Source organism: Ahaetulla prasina, chromosome 2, assembly GCF_028640845.1.
Source record: "Ahaetulla prasina isolate Xishuangbanna chromosome 2, ASM2864084v1, whole genome shotgun sequence".
Classification (NCBI taxonomy): domain Eukaryota; kingdom Metazoa; phylum Chordata; class Lepidosauria; order Squamata; family Colubridae; genus Ahaetulla; species Ahaetulla prasina.
In genome coordinates this window covers 109470538-109492513 of record NC_080540.1, presented here as the reverse complement: position 1 = coordinate 109492513, position 21976 = coordinate 109470538, and the positions used below count along the sequence as shown (strand labels likewise).

The 21976-nt window shown below is 39.8% G+C and overlaps 1 protein-coding gene across 1 annotated transcript in view; it reads left to right on the top strand.

Moving 5' to 3' along the window:
- The first annotated feature begins 325 nt into the window (after positions 1 to 325).
- DOCK2 (dedicator of cytokinesis 2) overlaps positions 326 to 21976 on the top strand; it is a 366602-nt gene continuing 344951 nt past the window's right edge. The window contains exon 1 of the mRNA XM_058167876.1: positions 326 to 481. Coding sequence (XP_058023859.1) covers positions 442 to 481 — 40 coding nt within the window. The 5' untranslated portion in view covers positions 326 to 441. The remainder of the gene's footprint in view (positions 482 to 21976) is intronic.

Sequence of the window (21976 nt, the reverse complement as noted above, 5' to 3'; positions counted from 1 at the left end):
GTGAGCTTACATTACAATCTCTATATTATTAAGTTATATCTTTGCAACCTAAGATGACTGCCATAGCATGTCCTGATAGATCTACCATTTCCAGATAAAATGAATTTGATGACCCCAAATGATGGATTGAAGAACTGACCTCTGAAGGGTTTTGTATGTGCTATAATGCGTGATTTGCTTAGACTAGAACATGACTCTTCCTCCTCTGTCGTTCTTCTGTCAAGCAAGGCATGCCTGCCTAAGTATCGCTTTCATTTAGTGTAAGAACTTTACACTGGGGAGAGTGCGCAGACAAAAAGAGGAAGGAAGAAGAGGAACAGGGAAAGCCACACAGCCCAAACCTGCTGTTTTTCAGCAAAGTTACCTTTTGATTCATTTGTATTAATCGGAACAGTCCACCCAAGCAACCTGAATCACGGCTTATTGCCAGACTCCCTAGGAATGACTCCTTGGCATAAAAGTGAAAAGAAGACTGGAGTGGGTATGTATCATGCAGCCTCTTTTTTTCTGAGCATGTCTTTCTGCAGAGAGGGTGGGTAACAATGGCCAAAATGGTTGAAAAGCACTTCTTAAAATAAAAAAAAACCAGAAGCGAGCAAGTTTTTCTAACTTGGGAATCTCCATATGCACCGAATTAAAATGCTCAGAATTGCCCTTCAGAATGGCCATTGATGGTTGAGATTTCTGCGATTGTAGACTAAAAAGTTCCAGAAAAACTGGGAAAGATCTTTTGAGCTGATTGATTCATAGTAATTAAAAAATAAGATTGATTCCAAGCAACTCCTCAGTTTGAGCTGTTCTTTCAGACTCACAAATACCTTTTTGTGAAAATTATTCAGGTGTCATTAACTGTGAACATTAAATGGGAGACTTCGGTAACTTTTTCTGAAGTTTCAGCCTAATTATACAGGAAATAACAGGTTTTTTAAAAAAAGAAATGAGTTCTGTGAATTGGTAGAGACTTCTTAAAAACTGCAATCTATTCTTTGTGGTAGAATTACTTAACTAACAGTTATTCAGAAGTATAGACTACTTTCTACAAACTCTCCTTATTTGCTGACATTGTTTATGCATTTTCCAGTGATAATATAAAATTATATTCTATTCTAAACTACCAATGTGGCAGCAGCATTAAGAGGATTTGCATCTGAGAAAGCAGGAAGAAAAGCCATCTGTAGGTTGAACTTTTTAAAAAAGAATTATCTCACCTTTTATAAATAATGAAGACAGCAAACGTACCTAATATTCCTTTGTCTTCCTATTTTCCCCACAACAACCCTGAGAGGCGGGTTGGTTGAGACACTGACTGGCCCAAAATCACCCAGCCGGCTTTCATGCCTAAGGTAGAACTAGAACTCACAGTCTTCTGGTTTCTAGCTCTAACCACTTGACCAAAATGGCTTTGTTTTGAAAGCCAGCTTAGTATCTGCAAGAGGTCAGAGTTTCGTTCTTCAGCACTGCCATGTTGTAACTCCAGAGAGTTGCTGCAAGTCAGGGAACTGATTTTTGGGATAGATCTCCATGACTCAGAAATGGAGAATCATTTCATTTGGACAAGACATAGCCATAACTCACAGTGTCCTAAGGGTGGCTTTCTCACAGATAAAGCTATAGCAGTTAGATTTGAAAATAGAACATTTCAAAACCATTGTTGGATAAGGTAATTTTGTGGACACAGCAATGATATTTTCAAATCCTTTGAAACAAATTGTCCCTCAAATTAGATGCATCAAGTACAGGTGCAAATTTCAGGCTTGAGTAAAGGATCTCTTGTTCTGTGAAGTATTTCAGTCCCAATATCTGGGTTTTCCAATCCATACAAGCTCTACCCCAGCAACACTTTATTCTCATGGATGAGATAACATTGAGAACATAGAGCCTCATTCATGGAATCTGGATACTGATGCCTTGTTCCCTGAAAACAGGAAGAGTGTTACCTCAGAGCAGTGCTAAAATTCATTTTTTTTACTACTGGTTCTGTGGGCATGGCTTGGTAGGCATGGTGTGGCTTGGTGGGCATGGCTTGATGGGGGTGGCAGGGGAAGGATACTGCAAAATCTCCATTCCCAGCCCACTCTGGAGCCAGCCAGAGATGGTATTTGCCAGTTCTCCGAACTACTCAAAATGTCCGCTACCGGTTCTCCAGAACCTTTCAGAACCTGCTGGATTTCACCCCTGCCTTGAGAAGCATGTGATCATAAAAATAGACTGAATCTTTCAAAATATCACGGACCAAAATATTTGTTGAACTATATAGGAAAGCATTAAGAAAAAGATATTTCATTCTCTATGTTGAGTCTGTCATCTGCACCTCTATAACTGTCTGGTTTGGTTCTGCAACCCAACGAGACAGACACAGACTTCAGAGGATAACTAGAACTACAGAAAAAACAATTGCTACCAATCTGCTTTCCATTGAGGACCTGTATAATGTGCGAGTCAGAAAGAGGGCTATGAAAATAATTACAGACCCCTCACATCCTAGACATAAACTATTCCAACTCCTACCCTCAAAATGAGGCTACAGAGCACTGCACACCAGAACAACTAGACACAAGAACAGTTTCTTCCTGAAACCATCACTCTGCTAGACAAATAATTCCCTCAACACTGTCAGAGTAGTTACTAAATCTGCACTACCATTAATCTTCTCATCGTTCCCATCACCCATCTCCTTCCACTTATGACTGTATGACTGTAACTTTGTTGCTTGTATCCTTACGATTTATATTGATATTATTTCCTGACTGCTTATTTGTACCCTATAACTATCATTAAGAGTTGTACCTTATGATTCTTGATGAATGTATCTTTTCTTTTATGTAGACCGAGAGCATATGCACCAAGACAAATTCCTTGTGTGTCCAATCACACTTGACCAATAAAAAATTCTATTCTATTCTATTCTATTCTATGTTGCAAGGAAACAATGGAGTACTTTGTACTATGTAAGCAGTGCTTTGACTATTGTAAAATCTAAATTATATAATTCAGCTTAATTCATTACTTTGGGAAACCAGTTCCTTTTAGCTCTGATAAATAAACCCTGACACTTAAAGCATGTGAATTTAAAATTAGCTGTCCTGAAAATTTTCACCTGTAGTAGTAGCAGTAATAAAAATTATTATTATGGTTGGTGGCAGTTGGCCAGAAGTTTAGACTGGATTTGGCATTTTTATCAGCCTATCAACTTTTTCCCAAGAACCTGGGATAGGCAGATGTTGATGTTTGATGGTGTTAAATATATTGTTGCAGGATGTAAGCTGTTGCAAGTAAAATTGTCTTTTGCAATTGATGGATGTTGATTTTGTTAATGCCAATGGTGTTCAAGTGGTGCTCCAGTTATTTTGGGATTTCACTCAGGTCACCTATCATTATTGATACTATCTTTCCTTTCTTTTATACTAGCGGTCCTATTTCTGTTTGCAGATCTTTGTATTTTATTATTTTCTTCAATTCTTCCTCTTCTTCTTTTGCTGTCTTCAGCAAGTGTTTTACAGTGTCCATTATGTTCCAAACGTGCTTTTTAAAAAGCAATTGGACTTTTTTGTTTTTTGCTTGAAAACATTTTGCTTCTCATCCAAGAAGCTTCTTCAGTTGTAACTGAATGGTGGAGAATGAAAGGATTTATATTTCCAGTCATCTGGTTGTTAGCACTTTGAAGATCAGTTGTTAGCTCTCTGAGAGTTGTTGAGGCCACTTGGGGGTTTATCTGGGTCACCTGAATCAGAGTGCAAATGGGAGTGGAATCTTCTTGTGACTGATGAAAGGACTATGTTGTAGACGGGAGATAGGTGGCATTGTATCCCTCCTCCTCTATTGAGAGAGGACTATTTAAATTTAATACGGATGGCCTCTTTTACTCTTTCTTCAAAGCAATAGTATCAATAAATATTGTCCATGATTCAGACTTCTTTGTCTTGCTTATCAACAGCTATTAAATCTGAGCTTCTTCATTTGCTATTAGTTTGTCTAGTTCTTGCTTATGGTCAAATGATACTGCCTTGCAAATATTCCAAGGCACCATTGTTGCTACTTTGTCATGACATTGTTGGTAGTCACTCTACGATTATCTTGCAGCAGTTAATTAGGCGTTTCTTCATCTTCTGTGCAGAGGTGGCACTTTCTAGTCTGTTGCTGTCTTCTCAATTTTGGCTTTGTATGAATTTGTTTGAAAGATGTCATCTTGTGCAGCCAGAATTATCTCCTCTATCTCTTTCTTCAACTTTCCTGTTCTTAGCTATTGCTAGATCTTATTGTTATCTGCTTTGCCTGCTATTTTATATTGCAATGCTCTCTACATGGGGCTGCCCTTGAGGTGCACCCGGAGGCTGCAGTTAGTCCAGAATGCAGCTGCGCGAGTGGTAATGGGAGCCGCTCTGGAATGAACTCCCCCCTGGCTTAGGTCAAGTGCCTAAGGGACCTTCGGACCTTTCATCGTGAGCTAAAAACATATTTATTCATTCAAGCAGGACTGGCATAAATAGTTGATTTTAAATTGGGGTTTTATTAATATTTTAAATTTTTAAATCTTTTTTAATTATCAGCCGTTTAGTAATAGTTTTATTTTAAATTCTTTTAATTTTATATATTCTGTATTTTATTTTGGCTGTCCAAAATGAGTCCTTCGGGAGAAGGGCGGTATAAAAATTTAATAAAATAAAATAAAATAAAATAAATATGTGCTGGCTATGTAATACTTTGTCTTGCCATGTCTCTTTTCTATTATTCATTTGGGTTTTCTCTGTAAGCCACTTTGGTCTCTCCAGTATTCAGTCAGCCTTCATAGTATACTTGCCTTAGTGCATCTTCTTCACTGCCCTTTAGATATTCTTCCAATGCCCTTTATTAATTGTTCAACTGTGTGGTTTATTTGCAACATTCCTCTTATTTTCCTTGGTAAATAGAGCCTATCAATATGCTAGTTTTGTGGATGAAGGGCATGATGATGATGACAATTTATGATTCAATATACTCAGTTTTCAAAAGCCAACTTAGAAAAAAAAGCCAAGACTAAAATTTTATATTTATTTTATTTATTTATTTTGTCACACAGTATATATAAGCATAAGCATGAAATAACTATACAATATATAAGCATATATATAAGCGTAAGTATGTAATAACTATATTAATTGGATATAGTGAAAGGAAATAATAGGACAGGAACGGTAGGCACGCTTGTGCTCTTAAAATTGTGGCATCTTTGCTGCAGTCTAAGGTGGCACAGAGAACTTCAGAATGCTGATAGCTTTTCTTAAGACCTTGGCTAGTGGCTCCTCCTTCTTGTTTCTAAGGAGTCAGTTATCTGAACAGGCAAGAAAAGAGAAGGTTTATCTTGTAAAGAAGGCCATGTGTTCAACAAAGAAAATTTATGTTGCTTCTTCACCAACTCTTTCAGTACATCCTTATCTAAATGCATGAATTAGGGCTGATATTGAATGACTCTTGAGAACCCCAGCCCTTAATATATGCTACTCCTTTTGTGAATTGAATCCCTCCTTTTTGAGTAAACAGATGAATCAATACTAAGCAAGGTTTCAAGACATACAGGGATATGAGTCGGTGAGCCATTCTGTTTGGCTATATTGAACCCGTTTATTTTACATACTAACAAAATTCTTCAATAGCATAGCAACACACTATTTAGTTCAGTCGGTAGTGTAGGTCCAAAATGTCCAGTGTAGTTGAAATTCAGTTCATTCTTCCTTGCTGCCCATTTTCTCCTTCTACTATTTACTCCTATGCCGTTATCAAAAGCCATTGCTGAGAAGAAGCAGAGCTACTATTTCCCTAGCCAGATGGAAAATGCTAGTAAGGCAATATTGAAACAGGGATTAATATATTTGATTCAAGCTAAACAGAAAACACAACACAATACACAATGCTATTGACAAACGGGCATAGCAACTCCATGTCATTGCCTAGAATTCAGTTTGAGCTTCATCCATTGCCAATGTTTTGTATTTTCATAGATACTGCTGTGCAGTATTGCTATATTTGTAATTTATTTATGTTCTTATATGGCTGCCCGGTTCATATAATAATTCTAGGCAGTTCACAACAATCAATAAAAAAACAACTACATTTTCCCCACAGGTGCCAGGCCATGCTAACTTTCAATCAATCCCCATCCTAGCTCAACACCTGGGGGAAAAGCCAGGTTTTCTGCATTTCTGTTCCATGCTGCTTATTTCTGTCCTTCCTCCTTAGCATATATAAAAATGCCTGTAATAAGCAATTATTTTGAGAAGACGATTACACCTAGCACAGTAACGTTCCCCTGTCAAAATGGGAAAAAATGTATAAGCAGTAACGTTTCATAATGTCCACTATTAGATCCCAAGGTATATTTTTATTTATATTATTTATAGTTATATTTATAGTTATATTTATAGTTATATTTATTTATTTAATTAGTTAGCTAGTTAGTCTCATAGGACTATGATTTGTAATAATTCTTAATCAATGTCTTGAATTTCATGAAGGAAACCTGAAATAATGATAATGACCATCAGAGATCAGTAGGAATTAATTGAGGGAATCTGAAGCTTTTGGGATGAGAAGTGAAATGTCTTCAAAGAAAAACCAGAAAGTCAAGTTGCCTGTTGAAATAGCACCTTTGGGACAACCATGACCTGGATGACTGAGAATCTCCATAGACATTTAATTGAGGGAATGTTTATTCAGTCTTTAATGATAAAATACGACAAATCAATTTGAAAAGAAGCATAGTCAATCTTTACTTGATTGACTTTACTTTACATAATTAATCATAGCAATAAATTATGTACTCTGGAGTAGAAAATATCAGCAGAATTATACAGAGAATATATAGGAACTTAAATTAGGGGAATCCTGACCTACTACTATCTGGAGATGCAGGGATTTCTTTCTGCCAATCAAATGTAAGGTAGTGCAATATTTAGTCAGCATCTTTTATGCACAACTTTTATATCTGAAAATAAACTATAGTATTTACACTTGTCACTTCTTCTGAAGTAAATCAAGTAAGGACACATTCTATGCTCTGGAGTCTTGAGAATACATAACCAAGTGACTTGGTTATGTAATAACCAAATAATACATTTACAGTAATACTCTTGATAATTTACACAAATAATCCTTGACTTACAACCACAATTGAGCCCAAAATTTCTATTGCTAAGTGAGTTATTTGTTAAGGGAATTTTGCCTCACTTTAGGACCTTTCTTGCCACATTTGTTAAATGAATCACTGCAGTTGTCAAGTTAGTAACACAGTTGCTAAGTGAATCTGGTTTCCCTATTGGCTGCTTGTCAGTTGGCTGCAGAAAGTGATCACATGACCTCAGGACACTGCAACTGCCATAAATATGAGTCAGTTGCCAAGCTTTTGAATTTTGATCACGTAGCCATGGGAATGCTGCACTGGTCTTCAGTGTAAAAAATGGTCATAAATCCCTTTTTCAGTGCCATTATATCTTTGAACTGTCACTAAGTGAACTATTGGGCCGTGGTGGCTCAGGCTGTAAGATAGCCTGTTATTAAAACACAGCTGCTTGCAATTACTGCAGGTTCAAGTCCCACCAGCCCAAGGTTGACTCAGCCTTCCATCCTTTATAAGGTAGGTAAAATGAGGACCCAGATTGTTGGGGGGGCAATAAGTTGAGTTTGTAAATATACAAATAGAATGAGACTATTGCCTTACACATTGTAAGCCGCCCTGAGTCTTCGGAGAAGGGCGGGATATAAATGTAAATAAAAAAATATATATTGTAAATCGAGGACTACCCGTATAATCTTAGGTTAATACATAAATTCATTAGTTTAAAAAAGCTCTGTTCCACTTGTTTAAAAAAAGGGAAAGCGTTTGGAATTATGTAAACACAAAAGAAGACATTCACTGATAAAGATTTAAAAAAATTTTTTTTCATTTGGCCTCCTGAATTCATACATAGGAATTCACAGTGTTCAAACAGACTGAATCTCTTTCCTTTTTTTAAAGAATCAGATTCATAGTATCAAATGACATGGCAGAACTTAGCTGTAAGTTTCCACTTGTTCAAAAAAACATCAAGGCGACCAAACCACTTCCTTTGTCAGTTGCTTGGATGTCATCACGCTAAAGCCCTTTCCTAAGGTACCATCAGCAAACAAAGGATGTTATTCTATTAAGGCAAAATTGCTAAATACTGAATATTAAATTTTATACTGCTTTCTTCCTGGCACAAGCAAAACCAATCCTGTGACTACAGGGTAGAATGTACATTTACTTCCTCACACCTGCTTCATGGAATTGTTTTCTTTTAAGAACAAAAATGGAAAAGAAGTACATGAAATAAAAAATGAGTGCAAGATTAAGAATGAGACAGACTTCAACTTTGATTGGCAGACTGAATTCTATGTTTGTAATAAATTAATACTACTTTCACCCCTAAAGTGAACCTGGCTGGAGCCATCTTTGAAGCTTCAGGGTTGCCACTAGATGGGAGGGGGAGGGAAATGGTTACCTGGGGTTTTGCAGTCGAAAGAAAAAAATTTCCTGTGGAAACCAAAGTCATTCCAACAGATGGCTGGGATAGGAGAAGCGAAGTAACCAAGTAACTGGTCAGCACTTGTATTGAACCATGTGACTGATGACTTGGGGAAAGGGGGAAAATTTCTCTTTTAATTGGGTGAAAACTGCAGGAACTTTTAGAGTTGGTTTTCACTATTTGTGCCAATATGATGTATCCAATAAATTTGTTCTTTGAGGAATTTAACTGCCTTGGAGTTCTGCTTTCTATGGGTGCATTACTTGGAACGCTGACATTAAACTGACTCTCCTAAAAGCTCTCCAGTTCAACCAGAACCGCTCTCTGGGGTCCTGAGCCCTGGCTGCTCACCTGATCTATCAAGAGAGCAGTAAAGACTCAGGGAAGATAGCAGAGATGGAGAAAAAAAGGAGAGGAGGTCACAGGAGCCAGTGCTGCCCCCCTGGAGAGCTTGCAGACCCCCATGGAAAGGCAGCAAATGGCAGCAGAGGTGGCAGAAATTGCGTTTCAAGTGGTAACCCAGCCAAGGGTCTGTGCAGAATGGCCAAACACTGGGGACTGGTACCAAGCCGAGAAAGACTTGAGACATTGGAGCTCGGTCCAGGGGCTGCCGAGAAACTTCCCCATGACTTCAACAAGGGAGCCAATGGCCACCATTCTTCAGTGTAGGGCGAGGAAACCTTTGGAGCTGGATGAGTCTGGGGACTGGAGATACCAGATGGTGTTTTACAGCCAAACCTTGGAAGGTCTGCTGGAGAGGTTTGATGGGATGAGCCTTGAAAGTCTGGGACAAGCACGCCAAGTGGACTGAGCCAAAGTGAGCCAGCCAACCCTGACATTCCCTCCTCGATGGATTCAGTCTCCTCCATGTCTGCTCCAGCAGCCTGAGCAGCTAGTCTTCAGCTCTGAAGAAGCTTCTTGGATGAGAAGTGAAATATCTTCAAAGAAAAACCAGAAAGTCCAGTTGCCTCTTGAAAAAGCACAATGTCTAGATGGCAGCAAAGACAGGCAGATAATTAATTCTTGGCTGGCTGATATATGATTGTCTGGATGTTTGCAGCTCAGGTTTGCTAGCCCTAGTAAAAGAGAAATAGAAACTATACACTAGCAATGGGCCCTGTGCAGTCATTCCGATTGAAACTATAAACCACTGTGCTGCTGATTTTCAGTGGTATGATTTTTCATCCTAATTTGCCCCCACAAGTTCTTTTAAGATTTTTGTCCCCATCCTGGGTGTGGACAGTATCATCTTTGTGGTTCTTGAAGTTTCAATTAAAATAAACATATCATCTCCTCCCTGCAATAATATAATATGTAATGTAAATATAATGCAAACAGCCCCAAAACTATCTTTAAGGCTTTTAGGGTGTTATTGACCTTATAATTGATTGGGTGCTGGCATGGGAAAGGCTTTTAATTTATTCATTCAGTTTGATTAATGCTACTCATTAGTAGAAAGCAGGCTGTCTTCCTCTCTAACAGTTAATTTTCTTTAAAAAAGAAAAGAAACTAAAAAAGAAAGATATAGGAAGATTTTAAAAAATGGAAGATGATGTTATCTGGAAGCAGATTTGTAATAGTGTGCATAAGTCAAGGCAATAGTGAAATAAAAGTCTCCTTTAAAAACATCCTGATCATTGAACATTTAGTATTTTAACGTCAAAATAGTGAAAATTATTCCCATTGTGCTATAGGAAACAGCTTGTTGCAATATGGCTGTAAATACGTTTTGGTTGGGAAGCTGATTAACAGAGTCAAATCTGAGAACAAAATGTACTAACACGATGGCCTTAATTGTTGTTACAAGGTAATTATTGTCACTGAATTGTCTTGGCTATCTCTTGAAACTGCTTTCTATGCACATTGGCTAGTGTGCTGGAAAGAATGCCAAGACAAATTTTAAATGAAATAGATGGTAAAGTGGAGAATTTGGAACAACCATTTAATATGTGCTTAGGATTCAAGTGTCTGGATTCTTTTGGAGAATGCAGCACAAATACATTTATATCAGACCGAAAGCCCAATTTACACTTGGTATCAAATCTAATTCTTGTTTTTGCCCTTGGCTGGTTTAATAGAACTTGTGGAGGAATTGTTTCACAAGTGATACAGTTATGCCCCAAACATAGTACATCACCCAAATTGTTTTGTACTAGCTGAAAACACTTTTTTAATGAAAGTTGGATCCCTGAATTCTCACAACACATTTTTCATCGACTAAGTGCAGATTTTATTCCCTAAATATCACAAGAGTGCCTAAACATACAGCTTTCTAATTATAACGTTCAGAGCACCGATACTCTTGTATTTGTATTTCCCACTTAGCACGTGTATTTCTTATTTTTGGGGGCAGCTTTCCAAACTGCAGTACAATCAAATAATCTTGACTTGAGAATTGAACTTTTTCATGCAGCTTGCGTTCCTTCTGATATGGAGTTGATATAATTTGACTGAAAATCAAAGCGACTTTCAAATCGTTTTATCTCTCATTGGTCTGTTTCATTCCATACACTGGGATTTCATACCAGTGTCACAAACTTCCTAGGGCTCTTTTTCTCTCTGCTCTGTGGCATTATACTACGGTCAGGAAGTAGGGTTTTCCCACTTCCATGGGAAGCTGAAAGTAATTACTGTTATGCCCAAATCCAAAATCATCCCATCATTCACCAAGATTCAAGGCATATTTATTTCTCTCATCCAGATGCGAGAGGTTTTTTTTTTTCTTTTTTCAGAGGGTGAAAATGGTGGTGGAAGCGATGATGATTTATCCTGCAGAGCTGCATTGAATCTGGCTAGTGTGATAATAAAAGAAGGACCAGAAAATGCAGAAAAAGGCTGAGCTGTTGGCTATCGCCATGATGGGGGGTATCAGGGGAAGGGGAGGTGGCAGAGTTAAGGGAACGGAATGAGTTTAGGACGTAACCAGTGTGCCATATGTAAAAAGGAAGGACACTGGAAGGGTGAATGCCCGGAAAAGGACAAAGATGAAGAACAAGATGGAAGAAGGGGTAGGTTTGTGAAGAACTATAGAGGTGGCCTAGGAAGAAGCCAGAGAGAGAGGGGACAAAGGGCAGGATTTTCAATAGCCCCCATCATAGGTCTGGCAGAAGTGGAGGAGTGGGACATGACAATTAACACAGGAAGCTAATAAACAACTTTTGGGCAGGAAATAGACATTTATACACCACATGCCTTAAAAGCCATTTTAGAAGCAAAGGGACATTATGGCTAACTATATTCTGTCCCCTCCCGGCCTCAGCCACACGAGCTGGCTAAATGAGCCAGTAATTGAGTTCACGTCTGCTATCAGTCCTGGCAGGGAATCTGCAGCTGCCTGCCAAAGTCTCTCTTTTATCTTGGGGTTGCCAGGCAACCAGGAAGTCAGCAGTCCAGGCCGAATGTTCAGCTCACTTCTCCGAGTCAAAGAATTCAGCTCAATTTTTGCTTGACATGGAGCAGAAGAGCAGCCAGGACTGCTTTTATACTCTGTGGGGTGTGGCTCCATGACTCAGCACTTCCTAGGCCTGCCCCATTCCTGCTTCTGTTGTTCCCGCCTCTCCTGCCTACGAAACTTAGGGTCCAGCCAGGCCTGATTGCCATCAGCCGGGTCTGGAGGCATGGCCTGGGGGGGGGAAGAGTCAGGGGACGGAGGCCTCGTTATCTCCTCCACCTGGCCTGCCTCTGGCTCCTGGAGCTGAGAAAGGGAAGCCGGTGCTCCAGAGGTAAGTCCTGATGGCCCTTCCCCCTCACTTTCTGAGTCACTTTCTGGCAGGGGGCCCAGCTCGGGGGGCGCAGACACAACAAACTAACCATGAATGCTAAAATACCAGCGCTTGATAACACATAATCCAATGCTTAAATTAATACAATCAAATGCGCTAAATCCAGCCACATTACTACCTGAACCACACATAACTGTATTCAAACTATTGAGAAAACATATGCCAGCCACCCGGCTATGACTGATGTTCCCCTTTCCGATCCAGATTTTACCATATACATAGATGATACTAGTTTTGTATATAATGGCACTCGAAAAGCAGGATATGCTGTTGTGACTTTGGAAGGTGTATGGGAAGCCAAACCGCTCCCCCCAGGCACAAGTGCACAGCTGGCTGAATTGCATGCATTAACTAGAGCACTGGAACTTGCAAAGGAAAAATGTGTTAACATCTATACAGACTCTAAATATGCCTTTTTGACAGTACAAGTCCATGATGCGTTATATAAAGACAGAGGCCTTATAACGGTAGGGGGAAAGGACATTAAGCATATTACAATTACTGGACAGTGTGTGGGCACCATGAAAAGTAGCCGTAATGCACTGTAGAGGGCATCAGAAGGGATTATCAGACATTGAACAAGGAAATAACAAGGCAGACTGGGAGGCTTAAATTGCAGTGCAAGGAACACTAACACTACAGGCAAACCTAGCCGTGTGGGTTCCAGAAGAGCAAGTAAAACCCCGCTATTCCCTGGATGAATTAGAGCAAGTAGTGGCACTTGAAGCAAGGCAGGAAGATAGTTGGTGGATCCTGCCGGACCAACGACTTTTCATTCCTGCACACATGGCATGGGATGCAGTACAACAAGTCCATAGTCAACTACACCTAGGGAAGACTGCATTGGCAAATGCTTTACTGTGAGAGGTCTACATTAACAAAATAGACAGCATTGTAGCAAATGTCTGTGCCAGATGTGAGATTTGTGCAGCTAATAACCCAAGAGAGGGGCCCCTACCACCTCAAGGGCACCAACCCAGGGGAAACTACCCCTTTGATTTCTTGATGATTGACTACAGATATGCCACGATCAGGTCCATATAGAGCAATGCTAGTTATAATATGCATCTACACTGGATGACCTGAGTGCGTACCAACAAGGACAAAGAAAGCTTCTGAGGTTGGAAAAACATTGCTCCAAATTGTAATCCCCTGGTATGGGCTACCATCTAGAATTTCTTCGGATAATGGACCTGAATTTATTCATAAAGCCACCCAGAAGATAGCTGCTATGCTAGGGATAACATGCAAGCTTCACTATAGTTTCCATGCCCAATCAGGAGGGCGGGTAGAGAGAGTGAATAGGACCATTAAGGAAAAATTGGCCAAAATATGTCAGGAAACTCACCTCAAATGGCCAGACGCTTTAAGCATGGCTCTGGTTGTTGTTAGATGTGCCCCGCATAAGGGGCTGCTTGTGTCACCCTTTGAATTATTATATGGTAGAGTCCCTAATTTACTTCGACCCACTGTTCAGAATACTGGACAAGTGGCAGATACAGTCAAATTGAAACAACTAGAAGCCCTTAACACCATAATCCAGAAGTTGCAGCAGTATGTATTAACCTGTAGACCCCAGGTTTTGGTCACATCAATCCATAATATACATCCAGAACAGGAAGTCTGGGTGAAGGTCTGAAAAAGGGAAGTGCTGTGCCCAAAGTGGAAAGGGCCATATACTGTTGTTATGTGTTCTCTCCTTGCTGTTAAGGTAGCTGAAATCAAATTTTGGAGTCATTGGTCCCGAGTCAAGTTGGCTGTCCCTACCCAGTGGGAAGTAAAAGCGACTCGGCTCAACCATTGACACTAACTCTTCGAAGAGCTAAAAGGAGCCTCTCCCCTTCTGGTGACACTCCGGAAGCTGTCCCTTCATGAATGGGTGAGGTGAAGAAAACCCTTGCAGGTGTTACTCCGGAGGCTAACACCCAAAGCACGGGCAACAAAAAGAACTTACCCTGGAAGCTGCGATCGCACAATCGACACACTTGAAAGACTCTGTTTAACTATATGTATTGTTGGACTTGTGAAATAATCAAGGTATTACTGGAGATTTTCAGGGTTCAAACAACATGGACCCCAGCCAAAGAATGAGGGAAACTGCCTATATCTGTAAGGGCCTTATGCCCTCGATCTGGATAGTGGCAGTGTTGTTACTAATTAGTGTCATCATCAATTTTCTATATCTGTATCAGGTGTTAATTGTCAAAGGAAGTGAAGACGGCGAAGGGATGACCCCTACTAGCAAGAACCTTTGGGATTGGTGTCAGGCTGCCCTTGCTGATCAGGATATGGAAAGAGTAGTTACCCCTGCCCCCAGTTTAAATTACCCAGTGTTAACAAAAAGGGTAAGTCAGGACCCAGATATCCCCTCAAGCAGGCAAGGGGAAATCCATAATATTCAGCAAGTGTATGCTTCCAAGTGTATTTTCCCTTTATGTGCTGAATGTTTTGTGAGTTTACCCTCCGGGAAGCATTTTACTTATAGCATTACCAAACCTCCAAATTGCTCCTCCTATAACAATCTCCCCCCTTGTGAGCATAAAGGAAATCGATATTGGCAATGTGTACAAAATTCCACTTTTAGGTGTCATCTCTTGAACACATTGCGGGTCCCTGTCACCCTCCGTGATTGGAATAGGGTGCCACGCCACACAGCAGCAAGAAAAGAGCAATTTGCTTATGCTGATATTAGAAAGGAAACTATGATGTGTGTTACCAACTATGGTCAGTGGGGAGACACAGAGACAGGAGGGAGAACCATAGTTACCATTACAATATAGGGACTCCTCCAGACTGTGGGGAGGGGAACATAGTCATTCATCCTGAACTTTGGCTGTCTGATCCTCCTGGCCCAGATCCCTGTCTTACCCCATGAATCTTTGATAGGGCCATCACCCAAGAATGCCTGAGAAAATTGGAAAACGGATATAGTGTATATGTTTGTGATTATGTGGGAATGGTCTTAAGGAGAGGAATGTGTGAGAGGCTGCCGGGGGGCTCCCTGTCCCTATTTGACCAGGTGAGTAATCAAAACATACAGCTAGATTGTGGACCCCCGATCCTCTGAGAATGGATGGCTAGGGACCTGGCTTCCTTAAGGTTAAGATGGAGTAGGACGTGTAAAGTGACCCTTAAGTGGGAGATACTTAAAAGGAGGGGCAAATGAGATGTGACAGGCTGTAAGAACTGCATGGAAGGTGCAGCGTTTGTCTACAACCCAATACAACCCCAGCAAAAATGAGGGAATCTGCACACGAGACAACAGATTTTACAGAACCTGCTCCCAGGATGGAAAAACTAAATGTTACTCTCACTCTTCCCAGGCGACACCCCAGAAAAGGGAAGAAGGGAGTGTCACCAGTGTATACAAACCACCATAACTGGGATGACGATTGGAAGGACCCTAGTGTATCATACTCACAAGCCACCCTCATGTACTCAATTTGATTTAACATCATGCAAGGCAAATGGAACTTCCTATAAAAGGTATAATGAGACTCAAGGTGTACAATGTTACGATCCCAAGCAGGCCACAAAAATCATAGAATATCTGGTCTCCCTGAAACATAAAGCCTGCGGGAGGTCAGAAGTTGTGGCTCAGACCACGATACCCCAATTAGGGAGTATGGCTAATTTATCCTTTGACGCTTGCAGCTCCATAAATAGGAACTGTTTTCCAAAAGGGGGCTGTGGAGGTCTCGATTGGGAACGAATTTATATGTTTAATGATAAATATGCATGCTCAGAGCAGGAAGCAAAAATGAAGGGGGATTGTTATAATTTGGACTATAACTATTGCCTGTCCTGGGATTGCGTCACCTTTGCCACATGGGACAAGGCTCCAGTAGTAATTTTTCAGATACAGCTAAAAAGAGGGATGGCTAAAAGTGGATTGCAAAACAGGACAATGTAACCCCTTAATCCTCTCCTCATGCCCCACCAAGCCAGAAAAGCATGTTTTTGGCCTCCAAATTTATGGGAAAGGATCAGACCCTGGAACAATATTCGAATATGAGGTCTACGCACAGACCCACACGCTTGGACGACAAAAATCCCTATTTTGGTCATATTACCAAGAGATAGAGAAATGAATATTCTAGAAATATTCAAATGTATCTGAAATAGCCTGCCCTAATCTGCAAGGTTCCAGATATGTGGAATCATCTCTGGTCAGTGTGACCAATAGTTGTATTGACTTGGCATGATAAAAGTTCTAGTCCAATTTGTCTAGAGAGTTCAGATTGGGCAAAACGGATTGCAGAATAAGTGATTTTGTTCAGTGCTTTTTAATAATATCAGCTGAACATAATACCTGAAAAGTTTGAAGTTGGTACTTCAGGTGTAAATCTCATGTAATATATTTTGAAAACTGCAAATCTGTAACAAAAAACAAAAAAAATAAGTATGCCACTTACCAGCAGTATATTCATACTAGCATTTAATCCACTATTTTTATGTGAATCCCAAATGAACAGGTGAGACTAGATATAAATAAATGGATGTAATATATGGTAATGAGACTGTAACATAGCACTATTTTTGCTCTACTTGTATGTGTGTATTAATTAAATATTTTTTTAAATGGTTTGATGCATTTGTAATAAATATTAAATAAAACTTCAGAGTTTTATGCATTACATTTTTCTGATTGCTTATCCCTTAGCAAAATTGTAGCTTCCTACTAAAAAGAGAATTCATATACCTTTATGTCAAATTGAAACATGTTTAATTTTATAACTATTTGAGCTGTATAATTATTTGAAGAAATGATTCATTTTGAATTAAAGTTGGTTGATGCTGTAAAATCAGATTGGAGCTCCTGCTTTGCCTTATGCAGATAAGGACTGAGCCTGGCAGGGCAGGAAGCAACATGTTGCCAGGCTACAAAGAACTATATAAACAAAACCTAGATGTCTCTTGAGGGCATCAAAAGGCTAGCTAAGCATCTATTAACTTGGAAGGATAGAGAAAGGGGGAAAGCCTGGAGATTTTAACTTAGTTGTCTCAGGTAAACTTTATGCCAGGTAATGCCAAGTGCTGAATAAGGAACCGGGTGTCTGTGGAGCTATGGAAGGAGCTGTGATTTCTTTCTAATTATTTGTATGTTTTTTGTATACACGGTTTATACCTAACTGAGATAGCCAATCAAGGTGGAGCAGACATACACCTCAGTTTTACGGAAATAAAATGCATTATATCTGCAAAGCAAAGGTAGTTAATGATAATGAAGGTAGAGTGTAATCAGGAATATTCACATAATGGAAACAATGTCATACCCTAGTCACTTCACCATCTGTACTTTTTGACATTCCCTACCCCAGGTATTGTAATGCAATACAGTATTAATCATTAGGACCAAGAGATTTAGCTATTTAGTAAAGAGCTTCCGTGGGTTTATATCTTCTCCTCCTCTCTTCATCTCCAAAGTGAGGTGCATACACCTGAAAAGATTTGCAAGGCAATCCATTGGAGTGTGGGAAGAAAGTACAGATAGTTAATGAGCACTTAATCAGTGACCATTCTTTTTTTTTTTTTTTGAATTTATATCCCGCCCTCCTCCGAAGACTCAGGGCGGCTTACATTGTGTAAGACAATAGTCTCATCCTATTTGTATATTTATATACAAAGTCAACTTATTGCCCCCCCAACAATCTGGGTCCTCATTTTACCTACCTTATAAAGGATGGAAGACTGAGTCAACCTTGGGCCTGGTGGGACTCGGGCCTGCAGTAATTGTAATTGCAGGCAGCTGTGTGTTAATAACAGGCTGCATTAGCCTGGTGAGCCACTTCCCAGCCCCTAATTTTCCTATTCAAAATTACGCTGGTACTTAACAATCATATTTATGAACATCTCCGAAGTTCCAGACATACTAGCAGCCCTGTGGTCACATGATCACAATCTAGATACTTGTCAATTGGCTTGCATTTAAGACAATTGCAGTGCCCACATCACATTATCGCATTTGCAATCTTTCCTGTGGGCATTCCACAAGGTAAATCAATGCAGAAGCAGCAGGGAAGCTCTCAAGTTGCTCTGGTAAGTCATTCGCACTCCAGTAGCTTTTCTTTCTGAGGTGTCTCAGTGTCCCAGCACTCCCTCCCATGGCACCCCCTTGCACGCTATTCCCTACATAGCAGCCGCCGCCCTGGATGCACCGTACTTGTGTCATGCCCTAACTGCAATTGAGCGTACCTCTCCATCCAGCTGCAGTTGTGACTTGGTCATACAGCTGTCATGCATCCAGCAAAAGCTGGCATGTCAGCACCACAATAGCCCTGGCCTCCTGTGTAATTTTCAGGCTGCTGCACCAGTCATAGCCTGATAACCAGTTGCACACCATGGGACATCAGGCATCAACCAGCCCTTTTGCAATAGCCATCCATGCACATGTGACATGAGCACAGTGGTTGGAATGCAGTGGTGCAGGCTAGTTCTGCTGACTGCCGGATGCCTGCAGTTTGATTCACACCTGCTGAAGGTTGACTCATCCCTCCATCCTTACGAGGTCTGTAAAATGAGGACCCAGATTGTTGGGGCAATATGTTGACTCTAAAGTGCTTTACAGAACTGTATATAAGTTTAAGTGCTATTGCTATTGCTATTGCTATTGCTATTGCTATTGCTAAGCAATTTAACCTATAATTTCTGTTCATGCATTATCCAAAACCATGTATGTCTTAGCATGTTGCAAGATTCTTTGCTATCTATCAAAAGAATCTTAATTTCCTGGTAATGACATTAACAAAAAGAATAGCTACTATCAAAATGAATATCTTACCATGATGATTATATCTATTCCAAACAATACCAATAAAACTAGAGAAAAAATATTTTGAAGAATTAAATAAAATATCAAGATATATGTTCTGTCCCTCCTTCGCCTCCGTCCGAGTGATGGCTTAATTAGCCGGCACTATCAGCTCTGGCAGCAGAATACTGAGCGTCTGCCAAGTGTCACCCAGGAACAAAATTCAGCTCTTAGTTAATCAATTGATTTGCCTGCTACGAAGAGGCACAGCAGTTATTGCTGCCTTTATATCCTGTGGGGTGTGGCTCCATGATTCAGCACTTCCTAGGCCTGCCCCAACCCTGCTTCTGTTGTTCCCTCCTCTCCTGCCTACAAAACCTAGGGTCCAACCAAGCCTGATTGCCATCAGCTGGTCTGAAGGCATGGCGGGGGGGGGGAAGAGTCAGGGGATGGAGGCCTCGTTATCTCTTCCACCTGGCCTGCCTCTGGCTCCTGGAGCTGAGCCAGGGAAGCCGGTGCTCCTGAGGTAAGTCCTGATGGCCCTTCCCCCTCACTTTCCAAGTCACTTTCTGGCAGGAGGCCCGGCTCCAAGTCACTTTCTGGCAGGAGGCCCGGCTTGGGGGGGCGCAGACACGACACTATATTTGGTTAGGGGAAAAAAGCAAGAATAGGCTTGGCAATAGCAAAGCACTTAGACTTGTATACCGCTTCATAGTGCTTTAAGCCCTCTATGCGATTTATAGAGTCAGCATATTGCCCCCAAGAAGCTGGGTCCTCATTTTACCAACCTCGGAAGAATAGAAAGATGAGTCAACCTTGAACCAGGTGAGCTTCGATCTGCCAAACTGCTGGTAGCCTGTAGTACTACACTCTAACGACTGCACCACAGCGGCTCATTAAATGTTGTAGGAAGCCAAAAAAAGAGGGGGCTTTGGCTACCAGACTGGGAACTGTACTATCAAACCTCAGTATTCACATGGATGAAAGAATGGATCAGCCTGAGACATACAAGATTATTAAGCTTAGAAAGTCATGACCTCCAACTAGGTTTGCACCCTTTCTTATGGTATGGGAAGAATAAGATACATGGTTATTTTCAAAGACACTGTTAGGAATGCATTGTTATTAGTTTGGTTTAAAATAAAAGAACAACAGTATTTGAAAATACCAGTCTGGCTTTCTACTCTGGAAGCATTGGTACATCCTAGTGTTATTAACATGGAAAAAAATTGTAAGATACTAAAATATTTTCAATGAAAAAGAGGAATTAAAAACCAAGCTGGAACTTAGTAGTCAAGGAATGGACATTGCATGGTGGCCACACATGTAGATACAATCTAGCTACGAGAAAGATGCTAAAATGTATGGTTTTAACAAAGAGTTAACAGAACTAGACCAGATATTAACTGGAACAGATGAAAAACTGATAAAGAAATTATATTGGTATTTATTCAGTATTAAACTTGAAAGGGAGCAGGTAAAGGAGACAATGATTGCTTGGGGTAAAAACTTTGGACATGCAATAGAATTAGATAAATGGCAGAAACTATGGGATAGAAAAATTAAATTGACTATGTCAACTGCATATAAAGGACATTTGTATAAAATGTTTTATAGATGGCATTTTGTACTGGCAAGACTGACAAAAATGTATAAAGATAGATCCGCTAAATGCTGGAAGTGTAATCAATCATTTGGTCAATATTACCATATGTGGTGGACCTGCCCAAAATCTAAAAAATATTGGACAAAAATACATACTTGGTTGGAAAAAAATGATAAAGCAGCATATAGACCTGAAGCCAGAGACATTTTTGTTGGGCATCCTACTGGAATCTATGATAAAAGGATTATATATTTGGTTTTACATATACTAACCACAGCCAGAATTGTATTTGCACAGCAATGGAAAAAGGATGAGATTCCATCAGATGAGAATGTAATTAAGAAAATACTACAATGTGCAGAAATGGATAGATTAACGCTTACTATTAAGAATAAAGAAGAAACTCCAGGATAGCTCAGGCAATAGAGAAGCCTGTTATTAGAACACAAAGCCTGCAATTACTGCAGGTTCGAGCCTGGCCCAAGGTTGACTCAGCCTTCCACCCTTTATAAGGTAGGTAAAATGAGGACCCAGATTGTTGGGGGGGCAATAAGTTGACTTTGTAAAAAATATACAAATAGAATGAGACTATTGCCTTATACATTGTAAGCCGCCCTGAGTCTTCGGAGAAGGGCGGGGTATAAATGTAAACAAAAAAAAAAAAAACTGAATATTTTTTGACATGGGATGTATTTTATCAATGGCTAGACAATAGAAGCAGACGTTAGAAAAGACATAAAAAGAGGAAAGGTTAAAGTTGAGAGTTGTTAAAGAAGATAATGTTAAGTATTACTGCTACTATATTATTATATTATCAATACTATTGTGAATAATACTGTAACAAATATATGGATTGTGACTGCTTAAAACAACTTTACCAGATCACATACTGTTTGATGGAAATTGATTTTTTATATATTATAAATATTAAATAAATCAAAAGAATCTTAATTTCAGGGTAACTGGATTTATATGAATCCAATTTGATTGTGGCCACACAGCTTCTCCTTAGTTGTGCTCTTTAATTATAACAACTCTGTTTCTGTGGGAAGGTATACTTGGTAGGGCTTTAATTTGTGCTGTAATCCATAACACCTATTGATTATGTTGGTTCAGGTATGCTGGTAGAAAATTAAGTCACTATGGCAACCACTTACAGTAAAACAATCCATGCAGAAGTTTTCTATAGCACTTGAAAGACGTTGACTATAAAATGGAGCAATGTTGGAAATAATTGGAAAATTTAGCTGAGGCTGTACAGTTTCCGTGGAAGAGGAAGCATCTTTTTGTGTGAGCTTACATTACAATCTCTATATTATTA